This window comes from Mesoplodon mirus, assembly GCF_964341445.2.
Source record: "Mesoplodon mirus genome assembly, chromosome: 3".
Lineage (NCBI taxonomy): Eukaryota > Metazoa > Chordata > Mammalia > Artiodactyla > Ziphiidae > Mesoplodon > Mesoplodon mirus.
The window spans coordinates 71,470,922-71,484,447 of NC_138978.1; the positions used below are offsets into that span (position 1 = coordinate 71,470,922).

At 36.1% G+C, this 13,526-nt stretch overlaps 1 protein-coding gene across 6 annotated transcripts in view; it reads left to right on the top strand.

The window, feature by feature from the left end:
- MIGA1 (mitoguardin 1) overlaps window positions 1–13,526 on the top strand; it is a 95,249-nt gene that overhangs the window by 31,687 nt on the left and 50,036 nt on the right. For all 6 annotated transcript variants that reach the window (XM_082615676.1, XM_082615674.1, XM_082615675.1 and 3 more), the window contains exons 3-7: window positions 1,748–1,925; window positions 3,381–3,517; window positions 5,356–5,482; window positions 9,077–9,210; window positions 9,954–10,077. In XM_082615676.1, the coding sequence (XP_082471802.1) occupies window positions 1,748–1,925; window positions 3,381–3,517; window positions 5,356–5,482; window positions 9,077–9,210; window positions 9,954–10,077 (700 nt within the window). The remainder of the gene's footprint in view (window positions 1–1,747; window positions 1,926–3,380; window positions 3,518–5,355; window positions 5,483–9,076; window positions 9,211–9,953; window positions 10,078–13,526) is intronic.

A 13,526-nucleotide genomic window follows, 5' to 3' on the forward strand; every position in this document is an offset into this window, starting at 1 on the left:
AAACCCAAACAACTCTTGATTTTATTGAGTTGGTTTTCCATTTCATTGATTTCTGTGTAGTCTTTATTACTTCCTAATTTTCTGCTTGCTTTAGATTGGATTTGGTCTTTTTTTCCTAAGGTCAAAGCTCAGATTTTTCTTTTTTTTTCTTTTTTTTTTTTTTTTGCGGTACACGGGCCTCTCACTGTTGTGGCCTCTCCCGTTGCAGAGCACAGGCTCCGGACGCACAGGCTCAGCGGCCATGGCTCACAGGCCCAGCCGCTCTGTGACATGTGGGATCTTCCCGGACCGGGGCACAAACCGGTGTCCGCTGCATCAGCAGGCGGACTCTCAACCACTGCGCCACCAGGGAAGCCCCCTTTTTTTTCTTAATATAAACATTTAATGGTATAAATTTCCCTCTAAAGTTAAAACTGCATCCCACAGTTTAAGGCTTTTGTTCCTTTTGGGGGACAAAAGAGAAGGGTACTGATGCAGTTCATGTCCCTCAACAAAAGTTCCTGTTTCCCTTCCACAGTTCACCATTAGGAAGACTTTCTTAGGACTCTTGCAGTCTTTTCTATGCGTACTTGGTGGAATTCATGAAGATAAAAACGTCCAAAAAGTGTGAATTACCCTTATATTTGAACCACACATGCTCCCCTGGGAAGGGTGATTCACCGTCCTTTACCAGTACTCTCTCAGTCTCCACCAATTTACCAACCATGCTAGCTGAACTCTTCTTACTGATATCCTGATATGCCTTCTTCCTGCATGTCAGTGTTCATGTCTTATCTCTCCGGGTGAGAACCTGTGTCTTCTTAGTTTTGGGGCCAGTTGATTACCCTCCAACTTCTGCATTCTGATGGGTTCAAAAAAATTGAGAATTTGTCATTTGGCTTTTTTGTTTTTGGAAGGTTGGAAGTGACAGTCTTTCTAGCTTTCTGCATCCCCAAGCCTATAGCTTTATTTTAAAGTTCTTTTGCATTTTAGGTGATTAATAGTGTTTGTCCCTCAAGACAAAGTTAATTATCTCTTGCTCTTATGTTAGTACTTAGTACATACTTATATTACTGTATTTATCACACTATACTGTAATTATTTCTAATACATTATTTGTATATTTGTCTCTACTATTAGTACAGTCTTGAGGGAAGCAAGATCTGTATCTTCTGTATACCTGGTGCTTCTTGATAAATGAAAGACATTTGATATATGCTTATTGAATAGAATTATACTAAGATTTTAATTTTCATTTTCATAGCACAGTCCTGGTATATTGTAAGATGCTAAGTAAATATTTGTTGATTAATTCATGAATAAAAGGGCTTATTTAAATGATATTTATAAATTGAGTTAATTTATGTTTACCCACATTTCCAGATAGTTTTAAAAAATTGGTTCATTTAAAAAGTCTGATTTAATCATTACTGCAATTAAAAATCTTGCTGTGATTCAGATAGAAGATTGAGTTGCATGAATTAATCATTAGTTGTTCAACAGATATTAATGGGATTGAATTATTTTGTGCTCCTGGTAACTTTTGGGGCATTATTATTTATCTGAGAAATGCAGAGCAGTGGATAATAAATTACTACATTTTTGGGGTTTGTCTTTAAAATTCAAATTGGGCTAGTTGTCATTGAAAGAGTAAAATAATATCTTGGTAGTATTTAGAACTAGATTAGCTTAAGAATAATTTTAGTCCTTATGTCGATTTTAAACAAACAAATAAGACTTTTTTTCAATCTAATTGCATCTTTTCCAGATCAAATTTTCGCCAGTAGCTAAAAAGTTATTTGTGGTAACTGCAGTGAGTGTTGTATCTGTAATTTTTCTGGCCCGTCACTTTAAAAGAAGACGTGGAAAGAAGAAAGGAAAAATATTACCATGGGAACCAGAGCATCTCATACTTGAATACACTAAAAGAGCAGCATCAGACAAAGGTATGTAGAAATAGCTGAATTAAGTCTGCAAAGGAAATTTTTTATGTAAATCATTACTGGAGTACAGTGATTTCAGTGTTTTGGTTTCTAAAATTTCCTTGCTTAATATTTAACTCACAAGTAATACAGATTAATTTTAGAAAGATTAGAAAATACAGACAAGCAAACAGAAAAAATTAAAATCACTTGAAATTCTGCTACCCAGAAATAAATACTGCTAATACTTTGGTATATATCTATCCATTTATATTTGCACTTAAATATCATATTGAGACATAAAATTTTATATTATGTACAAGTAAATGATTTATGCATTTTAAGTAAAATTCATACCTTTTGTAACCTGCCTTTAAAATATTTAACATTATATAAGAATTTCTTTAAATGTCAATAAATATATCTCTGTGCTATCATTTTTAATATGTATTTAGTGTACAAATGTACTCTAATTATTTAACTAGTTCCCTGTTCTCTTTAGGTTGTTTTTCTTGCTTTGCATATACTTGTCTGGTTTATTTCCTAAGTTTATAAAGTTCTAGAAGTAGAATTGCTGGCCTTTAAAGGATCTATAATTTTTGTTAGAGATCTGATACATATTATCAAATTGTATCAATAGAAATAATTTCTTGAGCATGCTGATTTATTTTTGAATTTTAAATTATTTTAAATTCATTATTTGATTTATCATATGATTTTGTGATTTGTTGGCCCAACAAATAATGAATGAATGACTATTTTGTGCCACGTGTAGTGAACATTACAACAATAATGATGCCTCTCACTTACTGATGTTTTATTAGACCTTGGGTGCAGTGCTACATGCTATATATTCACTGTGTTAATTTAACCTTTATAACAATCCTATGAATTAGGACTATAATCCTATGTTATTGTTCCCATTTTATACCTAAAGAAAATTGAGATATGGAAAAGTTGAGTGACTTGCTCAAGTTCATATAACTAATAAGTGCAAGGATTTGAATTGAGGAGTGTTTTAACTGCTGCATTAAGATAAACTAAGGCACAGTGTCTGCCCTAGATGAATGCGTAGATGGTTAGGGGAGACAGACGTATAAAAGACTGATTACAATATAATGTGATAAGGATAAAGTTTAGAGGTAATTCAGGAAAGAAGTTCTTATATTTTGTTAAATTTATAATTTGAAGGTTCATAGTTGCCAGTATTTTTATGCTGATTACAGTAGACCATTCAAATACCACCTTGAGTAATTGATGCATGTTTTAATCTTCATTTCAGAAGCAGATTTTAGCAGTGTTAAAAACATTATATAGAGTTGTAGATTTTAATAATGGTATACATTTAATAATTTACACAATTGAGGGAAATGTGTTTTAAAATGAGTCCTCTGAATGAATATATAAACTTTGAAATTTTACCTGAAATTTATCATTGGAGTTATTGATACTTTTAATATTAATATGTTTGTTTGGTAGGTTCAAGTTGTTCCAGTAGCAGACAGAATTTGACATTATCTTTAAGTTCTGCCAAAGACAAAGGATCTCAGTCTTATAATTATGCTAATGGAGGACTCTTCAGTAAATACTCAGGTTCTGCACAAAGTTTGGCCTCTGTAAGTAAAGAAAAAATTTTTATTAGTTTTTTCTTTTAACTTTATTTATATACCTATTGTTATCTATTGGTTTAAATGTCATACAGTTATAGATAGCTCTTAGTATGGAAAGAGGCTTAAGAAATCTGGTTGATCCTATTTTCTTCAGGCAAGTAAAATTATCCTTTTGCTAAATATTCAGCCAGCTTGGTTCCAGGTTTTTTTGAGTTAAGTGATGTGGTTCCATGGGGTCCTCTGAGGATGATGTTGGTATGGAAGTGTTGCTTCAAAGCTAGATGTTCTGCAGAAAGCTAGAAGATGCAGCAAACATGGTACTAGGTCACAAAAATCACTTGATGAACCTGCCAAGTGTGGAGTTCTTCACCTCTTTCTTGACAGCATTAATATAGTATTGATTGACAGGTGAAAAATGAAGTTAATATTTGTTTAAATCTAATGTAGTTTAAAAATTATTTTAAAAATTAGGTAGGATGTGCACTTCCTACTAAATAAAGAAGAGGCAAAAAGCAAACAGTGAAAAATGTGCTCCTGATCTTCTCAATTCCCCTCCTTAGAGACGAACACTGACAATTTCTTATGTGTATACTTCCAGGGAGAATATGCCTCTACCATCATGTATATTCATTTAAAAAATAGTCTAAAAAATAAAAAATACTTTATAGAATACCATAATCTGTTCCATACCTTGCTTCTGTATTTTGTTGGAATATACAGCTGCCCCATTCTTAAATGCCTAAAAATATACCAAATTTTTAAAAGCTATTCTGTGGTAGGAACATCTAGATCAAAGGCATGCAGACTCTCAATTCATCTGTGAAACTGAGCTGGATAATGAAGTATATGCCCATTCTATAATCTGGGGTACCTCTGTGTTGAATTTTCTCAACTGAAAGTTGAAGCTGTTCTTGACTAGAGAAAAGGAGTTTTATGGTAAGAGTATAAGTACAAGTCTTTAGAATCACTTTACTATATGTGCCTTAGCTGACCTAGTCATTCCACTGCCGGGGCTGTGAACCCAGATTTCTGCCTCTTAATGAGCGCCTCAGTGAGGGTCATGACAGCAGGAGTGGAAAAGGAGGGAACAGGGTCCACAAAACTTGGTAACTGGATATGAGAGGTGTGGGAAGAGAAGTTAGAGAAGACTTCTTGTTATCTAGTTTGAGGAATTATGGAGATAAAAGTACTGTTAGTGAACTTGGGAGGAGGAAGAGTTTTTGTTGTGGGAAGAATCAGAGCTCTTTTTTGATATAGTCATTTTGAGATGCCAACAGAATAGCCAAGTGGAGTCACCAAATAGGCAGGTGGAAGTGTGGGCTTAGATTTCTCAAAAGAGGACAGAACTGAAGTTCAAGATTTGAGAGTCATTTGCATAGAGGTGACTGAAATGATTGGCTCAGTGGACCTTGCTAGAGAAGGGAAGATGACAGAGGCTTTTTGATTTTCGTTATTACATAGTAGAGAATCAGCATTGTAATAAGTTCTAAAAGGAAAATAAGCTAGCTCCCTCAAATCAAAGTAGGTGTGGGTAACATTTATAAGTAAATACTTAATGACAGTAAAGTATAAAAATAACTCCTTGATTTTTGATGGAAATATCTGATTTATGTTCAAAATATTGTTCTAGTTGTATATTTTTGAGCAAACAAGGGTTCAGAATACTTAGGGCCCTATGACTCTTAAGTTTGACTGAATATAATCAGATTTAATTCTTCAGGTAGAAATTCCATGGGTTGTTATACCAGGATTTGGATTTACATAAATAATTTATAAATATAAAAGATAGCTAAATACTATTACAAAAGAGATTTTGAAATAACTTCTGTCCATTTTAATTTTAGGTCCAGAGTGTCAATTCTTGTCATAGCTGTGCTTGTGGCAATTCTAATTCCTGGGACAAAGCAGATGAAGATGATATTAAACTTGTTAATATTCCTGTGACCACTCCTGAGAACCTATACTTGATGGGTAGGAATAACATAATGAAGTTTTAAGATACAGTATTCACATTTAATGTGAAACAGAAGAATGATGAATTGTTCTAAGGGAAGCAACCATAATTCTAAAATGTTCTCATCTGTTGACTCTAGTCTACATAACATAACATGTTGTGTTAGCCTCCTGAGGCTACTGTTAAAATTACCACAAACTTGGTGGTTTAAAACAATAGAAATATATTCTTTCAGAGTTCTGGAGGCCTGAAGTCTGAAATCATTATCACTGGGCTGAAATCAAGGTGGCATTTGGGCCATGCTCCCTCTGGAGGCTTGGAGGAGAATTCATTCTGTGCCTCTTCCAGCTTCTGGTGGCTTCAGGCTTGTGGCCACATGACTCTAATCTCTTCCTTCCTCTTCACTGTGTGTATCAAATCTCCCTCTGCCTCTCTTTTATAAGGATGGTTGTGATTGGATCTAGAGCCCACCAGATAATTTAGGATAATCTCCCCATGTTAAGATTCTTAGTTCAATCACATCTGCAAAGATACTTTTTTCTTATATGGTAACGTTTACAAGTTCCAGAGACTAGGGCCTGATATCTTTGGGTGGTTATTATTCAATCTATTACACTTACCTAACCTAATCTGTTGACTTTTATCTAATGAATCTATCACAATCCACTTTATATAGTCTTTTATCTAGATATCATTTGTATTCTTCCTATATCTAGAAAGGATTTTAGATAGAAAGAGGCCTGTGTTTACAGCTCAAACATGAGCATGTCTAGAAAGTCTCACTGGAGCCCAGGAAGAGAACCAGAGACCTTAACACCAAATCAGATTCAAGTGCATTTTCAAATCCTTTCCCCTATTCTTCTGTACTCTATTTCAGGCTATATTCCTTTTAAGGGAAATGCATACTAACTACAAACAAAACCAAAAAAATCTTGATGTGGCCTTGGCCAGTGAGTAGTAAGGGGATAGTGAGTTGGCAGAAGGACTGTGTGTGCCTGCGTGCATTCCCACACTCTAGAATAGTTAAAGACTATATCATCTGTAAAGCAATTATACTCCAATAAAGATGTTAAAAAAAAAAAAGGACTATATCATCCGCCATGATGTCACAGTAGGTAATCCTGCACGGGGGGGGGGGAAGATATAGGAGTAGTTCTTCTGCCACCTTTTCCAGGTCTTCTGAGAATTAAGCTCACTATGTTTCTAGATTAACTATGCCTAGTAAACCTACACTCAACACTTCTGTAGGAATATTGAGAGTTAGAATTGAAGAGAAATAGAGTAAAACTAGGGAAGCTACAGGGAGTCTCAGTGTCATAGAATTAGGATCGGTAGGAGATATTGTTTCAATTCCCACCTATAGTTTCAGTTCCCTTCACAGTGTTGATGACATAAAAAAATATTGGTAACATGTTTGAATTCCTGTTACAAAACTGCTGATATGTGACAGTTTGGGCCACGTTCTGCAGTCAAGTGAGACACAGTACTTCCTGAGAGGTAACTTTTATCTTTGGACAACTTTGCTGTTAGATAATTCTTCCTTATATTTAGCCAAAATAATCAGAAGGATAGAGAGTGGATGGAGTGAGAGGAGGATGAAGGAATTAGAATTGTATAGCTTGGAAAAAGGAAGTCTTTTAAGTGAATAAATTTTTTAGAAGGAAGATCCAGACAATGATTCTTTGCTACAGAAAATTAAACAATTTAAGGCTACATTTCATTTAAAGAACATCTTGTTTGTTTAGAGTTGTAGGTTCTCCATATAACTGAAGAAATGATTTTAGAGGACAGGTATTCTCTAGCTACCATATCTTAAAAACATCTTCAGAATGACTTGGTCAGATTCTTAAGCAGCTTTTAAAGATCTTTTACTTTTATGTGTCTAGAAAAATTGAGGTTTTGAAATATTTTGGGTTTGTTTGAAGTGCATAATTATTTTGGTAAGCCTTTTTTTTAAATTTGAGAAAAAGAGGTACATATTCACCTATTTTCCCACAAAAGCTTTCTATAAGGAGGGATATGAAATTCCTACTCAGATTGTAACCCTTTATTGGTTCTTCTTGTATATTTTTAACTCTGGCCCAGCACTTTATCCATCCAAATCAGCAAGTTGGTGTCAGGGTGGTCTAAGACACCTTTTGGTGGAAAAAAAGATAGAAAAGACTTTATTCTGGACCTCTGTGCTGTTATCTTTCTTCTTAGCTTTACTCTCTCCTTCTGAGAACCTTTTGTAAACCTGATAGTTTCTTTTTTTTTTTTTTGCTGTACGCGGGCCTCTCACTGTTGTGGCCTCTGCCGTTGCAGAGCACAGGCTCCAGACGCGCAGGCTCAGTGGCCATGGCTCACGGGCCTAGCCGCTCTGTGGCATGGGGGATCTTCCTGGACCAGGGCACGAACCCGTGTCCCCTGCATCGGCAGGCAGACTCTCAACCACTGCGCCACCAGGGAAGCCCCTGATAGTTTCTTATCAACTAGTTTCTTCTGTTTGCCCATCAGTTTTCTTTTTCATTTATTGGGATATTTTGAAAGATAGTTATGTGACTATAAAAATTAGCCATTATTGTTAGGACTTCTGATGAATTCATGATATATTTTTTAGAAAAATTCCAAGCACCGTATACCTTTGAGTTACATATTTTATTTTATTTTATTTTATTTTATTTTATTTTTTTTTTGCAGTACACGGGCCTCTCACTGTTGTGGCCTCTCCCGTTGCGGAGCACAGGCTCCGGACGCGCAGGCTCAGCGGCCATGGCTCACGGACCCAGCCACTCCGCGGCATGTGGGATCTTCCCGGACCGGGGCACGAACCCGTGTCCCCTGCATCGGCAGGCGGACTCTCAACCACTGCGCCACCAGGGAAGCCCGAGTTACATATTTTAAAAAGGGAAAACATATCAGTCATTTCTCTCTTATTGTTGGTTGACTACATCTGTAGACCTGGAATGTATTGGGATGTTAAAATTCTGCTAAGAAATGATGTGAGCATAAATTTTATTCTTTAGTGCCAAAATTACAGTCACACTGTGCCATTGGTGCTAACTGTATGAAAAACACTTTAGACTGAAAATGATTTTGGTATTGATTTCACTTATTTAAAATTGTTCTGTTCTTGGGACTTCCCTGGTGGCGCAGTGGTTAAGAATCTGCCTGCCAATACAGGGGACGTGGGTTCGATCCCTGGTCTGGGAAGATCCCACATGCTGCGGAGCAACTAAACCCATGCACCACAACTACTGAGCCTGCGCTCTAGGGCCCACAAGCCACAACTACTGAAGCCAGCGCGCCTAAAGCCCGAGCTCTGCAGCAAGAGAAACCACTGCAATGAGAAGCCTGCGCACCGCAACAAAGAGTAGTCCCCACTTGATGCAACTAGAGAAAGCCCGTGTGCAGCAGCGAAGACCCAATGCAACCAAATAAATTTTAAAACTTTTAAAAATTAATAAAATTGCTCTGTTCTCGGGAAATCGCAGGCAGTCCAGTGGTTAGGACTCAGTACTTTCACTGCAGGGGCCTGGGTTCAGTCCCTGGTTGGGGAACTAAGATCCTGCAAGCCATGTGGCACGGACAGAAAAAAAATAAAATAAAATTGTTCTGTTCTCAATTTTTAGGTATGGAATTGTTTGAAGAGGCATTGCGTCGATGGGAACAAGCTCTAACCTTTCGAAATAGACAGGCTGAAGACGAAGCCTGTAGTTCCATTAAATTGGGTGCGGGAGATGCCATTGCAGAAGAAAGTGTAGATGTAAGGATGATTTATTTGGGAGTGGTCTTCATAATACTGGAAGAGTTGAACTATTTTTAATGTTGATTCAGTGTACTTGATTTCTGTGGCATTTAATAGAACTTTTTTTTTTCTTCCTTGGGATTGTGTGGGGATATTTCTTACTGGGCGTTTCCTGTTCGGTTAGTTGTTAAACCCCAAATTTGCAATTCATCATTGTTTCCTGAGTGTTCAAGAAAATAAAAAATTAAGCAGATATGATGTCTAAAGGAATTTTTAAAAGTCTGTTTTGTGCTTTGGGTTTAATTAAGTGCCATTATATACATAAAAATCACACAGAGTTAGAGCTAGACTCATCTAGGTTAGTGATTCTCAAATTTGAGCATGCATCAGAAGCCTCTGAAAGGCTTGCTGAAAAACAGATTCGGGGGTCCCACCTTTAGGGTTTATAATTCATTTCTAATTTGCAATTCTAACAAGTTCCCAGGTAATACTGATGATGTTGGTTCAGGGACCTTATTTTGAGAACTTTACTTTGAGATCTAGTCCAACTCCTTAATTTTACAGATTACGAAATGGAAATGATTTTATCTGAGGCACAGCTAGAACTCAGGCCTCCTGACTTCTATCACAGTATTCTCACCACCCCAACAGTATTTTTTTATATCCCTCACTTTTCTGCCTTTCATTTAAAAGTGGAAAGTTCTTAGAATTTTAACATTAGAATCTAATATTTGCTGTGTGTACTTTTTCTCTCCTTATAGGATATTATTAGTACTGAATTTATCCATAAACTTGAAGCTCTGTTGCAAAGAGCATATCGTCTCCAGGAGGAGTTTGAAGCTACTCTAGGGGCGTCTGATCCTAATTCCCTTGCTAATGATATGGGTAAGGTGGTTATTTTATATAGTTTTTATGAAATGTGTGATTTTTTTCTTTTCTATTCTTGGAATCATTGGCTTAAATATATTAATATGGTTACATACTTTTTAGAAAATAGCCAAGAGAAAAAGAGTACTATCATATTTATTGTTTTTTTCTTTCAGTTTAACTCTTCAAGTGAACTTATTGACATAAATTCAAGTACTTACCATAGATAGGATTGTAACATTATTTTAAAATTACATTCTAAGTGAAAGAATCCCAGTTAAAGTGTTAGAGGGAGGAAAAAAATAATAATATAAAAATGGGAGAGAGAGACACTACCTCAGAAACAGGCATGTAGCTCATGACTTACATTTAAAGTATTTTAAGTGATTCTATTTCTTGACCCAATTTCAGTTGCAGGCTACATTTTGATGTAAATAGTCAATACATATGTTGTTAATATATACCATTATCTTTGTTTCCTACTTTAAAGAAAAAAGAACTTTGAAGAGACTTCTTAAGTGAAGTCTTCCAAGGAAAGAATGATTAAAATTGCTTCCAGGAGTTCCCTGGTGGCTTAGTGGTTAGGATCCTGGGCTTTCGCTGTGATGGCCTGGGCTGGTTGGTGAACTGAGATCCTGGAAGCTGCCCAGCGCGGCCAAAAAAAAGCTTCCTTGACTTCAGTAAATCATCCAAAGAATGAAATAAAATAAAATTACATTATATATTTTTTTTGTTAAAAGTAATTTAAATTTTTTATTTGAGGAGGATTTTTGTTTTCTAATAAAGAAAAAATTGTTAAGGCTTGTTAAGTTTTTCCACATTTATTTCTGAACATGAAGTACTGAAAGTGGCTGCATTTTGAGATGTTTACATATTTATATATTTTGAATTTAGGTAAAAGATTTCACTTGTATTAGAATTATGAATTTCTGTCTATATGTTACAGTGAGGGTTATGTGAAACCTCTGCATTAATTTCGGTCTTTGCTTTTTCAAACTGTTACTGTCACCAAAAATTATTCATTAGACTTGAATGAATAGTTTTTTAAAAGTTTCTCTGCTTTTGGCATAGGTATAATATTTTGACATGGAGATTCAGGCCAGAAGAAAAGTAGACAGTATTCATGTCAACAAATAGAATTTGTCAAAGGTTTCTATTTATATATTTTTTTACACAATTTCTTTTGTAACTTATTAGAATGGCATTTATGATAGTAGGTAGGAAAAAGAACAGAGAGAAGCATTTTTGTAAATGAATTTTTACTGGAGTATAGTTGCTTTACAATGTTGTGTTAGTTTCTACTGTACAGCAAAAATGAATCAGCTATACATATATCCCCTCTGTTTTGGATTTCCTTCCCCTTTAGGTCATCCCAGTGCATTAAGTAGAGTTCCCTGTGCTGTACAGTATGTTCTCATTAGTTATCTATTTTATACTTAGTATCAATAGTGTATATGTGTCAATCCCAATCTCCTAATTCCTCCCCCCGCAGAAGCATTTTAAAAGAAGTCAAATGTAAAAATGGGAATGGAACAACTAGAAGAGATAGCAAAGTGGTTAAGTAGAAAGGAAAGCCACAGAGAAAAAGAAGTAGGAAAAAATTATAAATATAAGGAAGGAAGAGGAAGAGGACCTGAGACTTTTATCCTTTTATTCTAGGAATGGAGGCTTTGCCCTCACTGTTCTAATCTTCTGCTTGCAGTTTTTGTTTAGCCTCATGATAAAGATCATGTAGATGTGTAGTTCTTGTACTTGTTAGTCTTCTAATATGCATCTCAGATTTTGTTCTGTTTGGCATACCCAAAGTTTCTTTTTTCTACACTGTCCATAGAGGTTGGTGGAATCCATCTCTGATTTCTTCAGTTTATTAGGTAATAAAGGTTTTTTGGGTATTGCCCAGAGGGTCTGCTTTGGGTTTACATTGCATCTGGACAAGAAGACCCCTGGGCAAATGGCTTAATTTCTGGGGCCTTCAAGTTGTTTCTGAGGAAATTGTTGTTAATTTGGAACTCTAAATGGGTAGGATTTCTAGAGTGGGACTCATAATCAGTCTATCCATTTGGTTAGCTTAGGTTTGTAATAAGTTCCTATCTTAACCTGAGCTGTCAGTGGCTGCTAGGCTGGCTGGCTTTTCCCCGCAGCCTAGCAGTGCCTTGGCCTGTTATTGCCCTGGAGATTCCAGTTGACATGAAGCTGTTATATTTTGTTCCTTCTTGGGAATTATTTGGATGTTCTTCTATATCGCAAGTTTCCATTTTGGAACTTCTGGATTCAAAGAGCTGAATCTATGGCCAGGAGTCTAGTAGGGAAGTAGTTCTGTTATATCTGTTATTTGATATTAATCAAAATTGCTTAGAAGTCAGTTAACTCTCCTCATTCTCTAAATCCAAATTCATTTTACACATTTAATGTATATTAATGAGAGGCAACTTATAATTAGTAGTCATAAATAAAGAGAGGTTAACAAATACCTTCAGAGGCTCAGGGGTGAATTTAAACCAAGTATTGAACTGACTTCAGTGAATACTTTATTGTTTTGGAATTTGCTTTGTCTTATTTGATAAAATCAATTTTTTTTTTCTCCTAAGAATTTGATAGGTTTTCAAGGTTGGAAGATTTTTTAACAGTCATCTAATTTATCTCCTTTCCCCCTGGACTTAATATTTGACAGGTACCATTGTTTGCATGTCACCATGTTCCAGGACCTTTGCTAAGGCCCATAGTTTCTTCTCTGAGTCAGGCACAATTCTAAGTAAAAATTATGTCACTTAATCCTTACAAATTTTATGAGGTAAGTATAGTTATCCTTATTTTTCAGACGGGGAGAGAGGTACAGAGGTATTAAATCACTTCCCCAGAGTTACATAGCTATTAAGTGACAGAACTTAGATTTGGGCCCAGGCGGCTGGCTTTGGAGTCCATAAACCACCATGCTGTATTGCCTCACCACTTAGAAGACAGACATGTTCTTTGAATGGTAGGATTGACTGTGAACTCTTTGTAGCAAAGTTCCCTGCAAGAAATGTCTTGGAGCAGGTAGTCTGGAATCCCCACAGCTGTGGAAGTAAGGAACCTTATTTCTGGTGATGGTATCATTTATTTAGTGTGGATCTTCCTTTCCTTTAAATTTTTTCTTCCTCCATATCTATCTGGGGATCTGCAATGAACTCATGCATCTTTCCTCCTCTCTCAGGCCCTCTAGGCAGTCTAGACAGACTTCGCGCATTTTATTTTTTTTAAATATTTATTTATTTATTTATTTATTTGGCTGCGTCGGGTCTTAGTTGCAGCACGCGGGATCTTCGCTGCAGCATGTGGGATCTTTTGTTGCGGCGCGTGGCCTTCAGAGCGCGGGATCAGTATCTGTGGCACATGGGCTCTCTAGTTGTGGCGTGCAGGCTCTAGAGTGCACAGGCTTAGTTACCCCATGGCATGTGTGATCTTAGTTCCCCAACCAGGGATTGAAC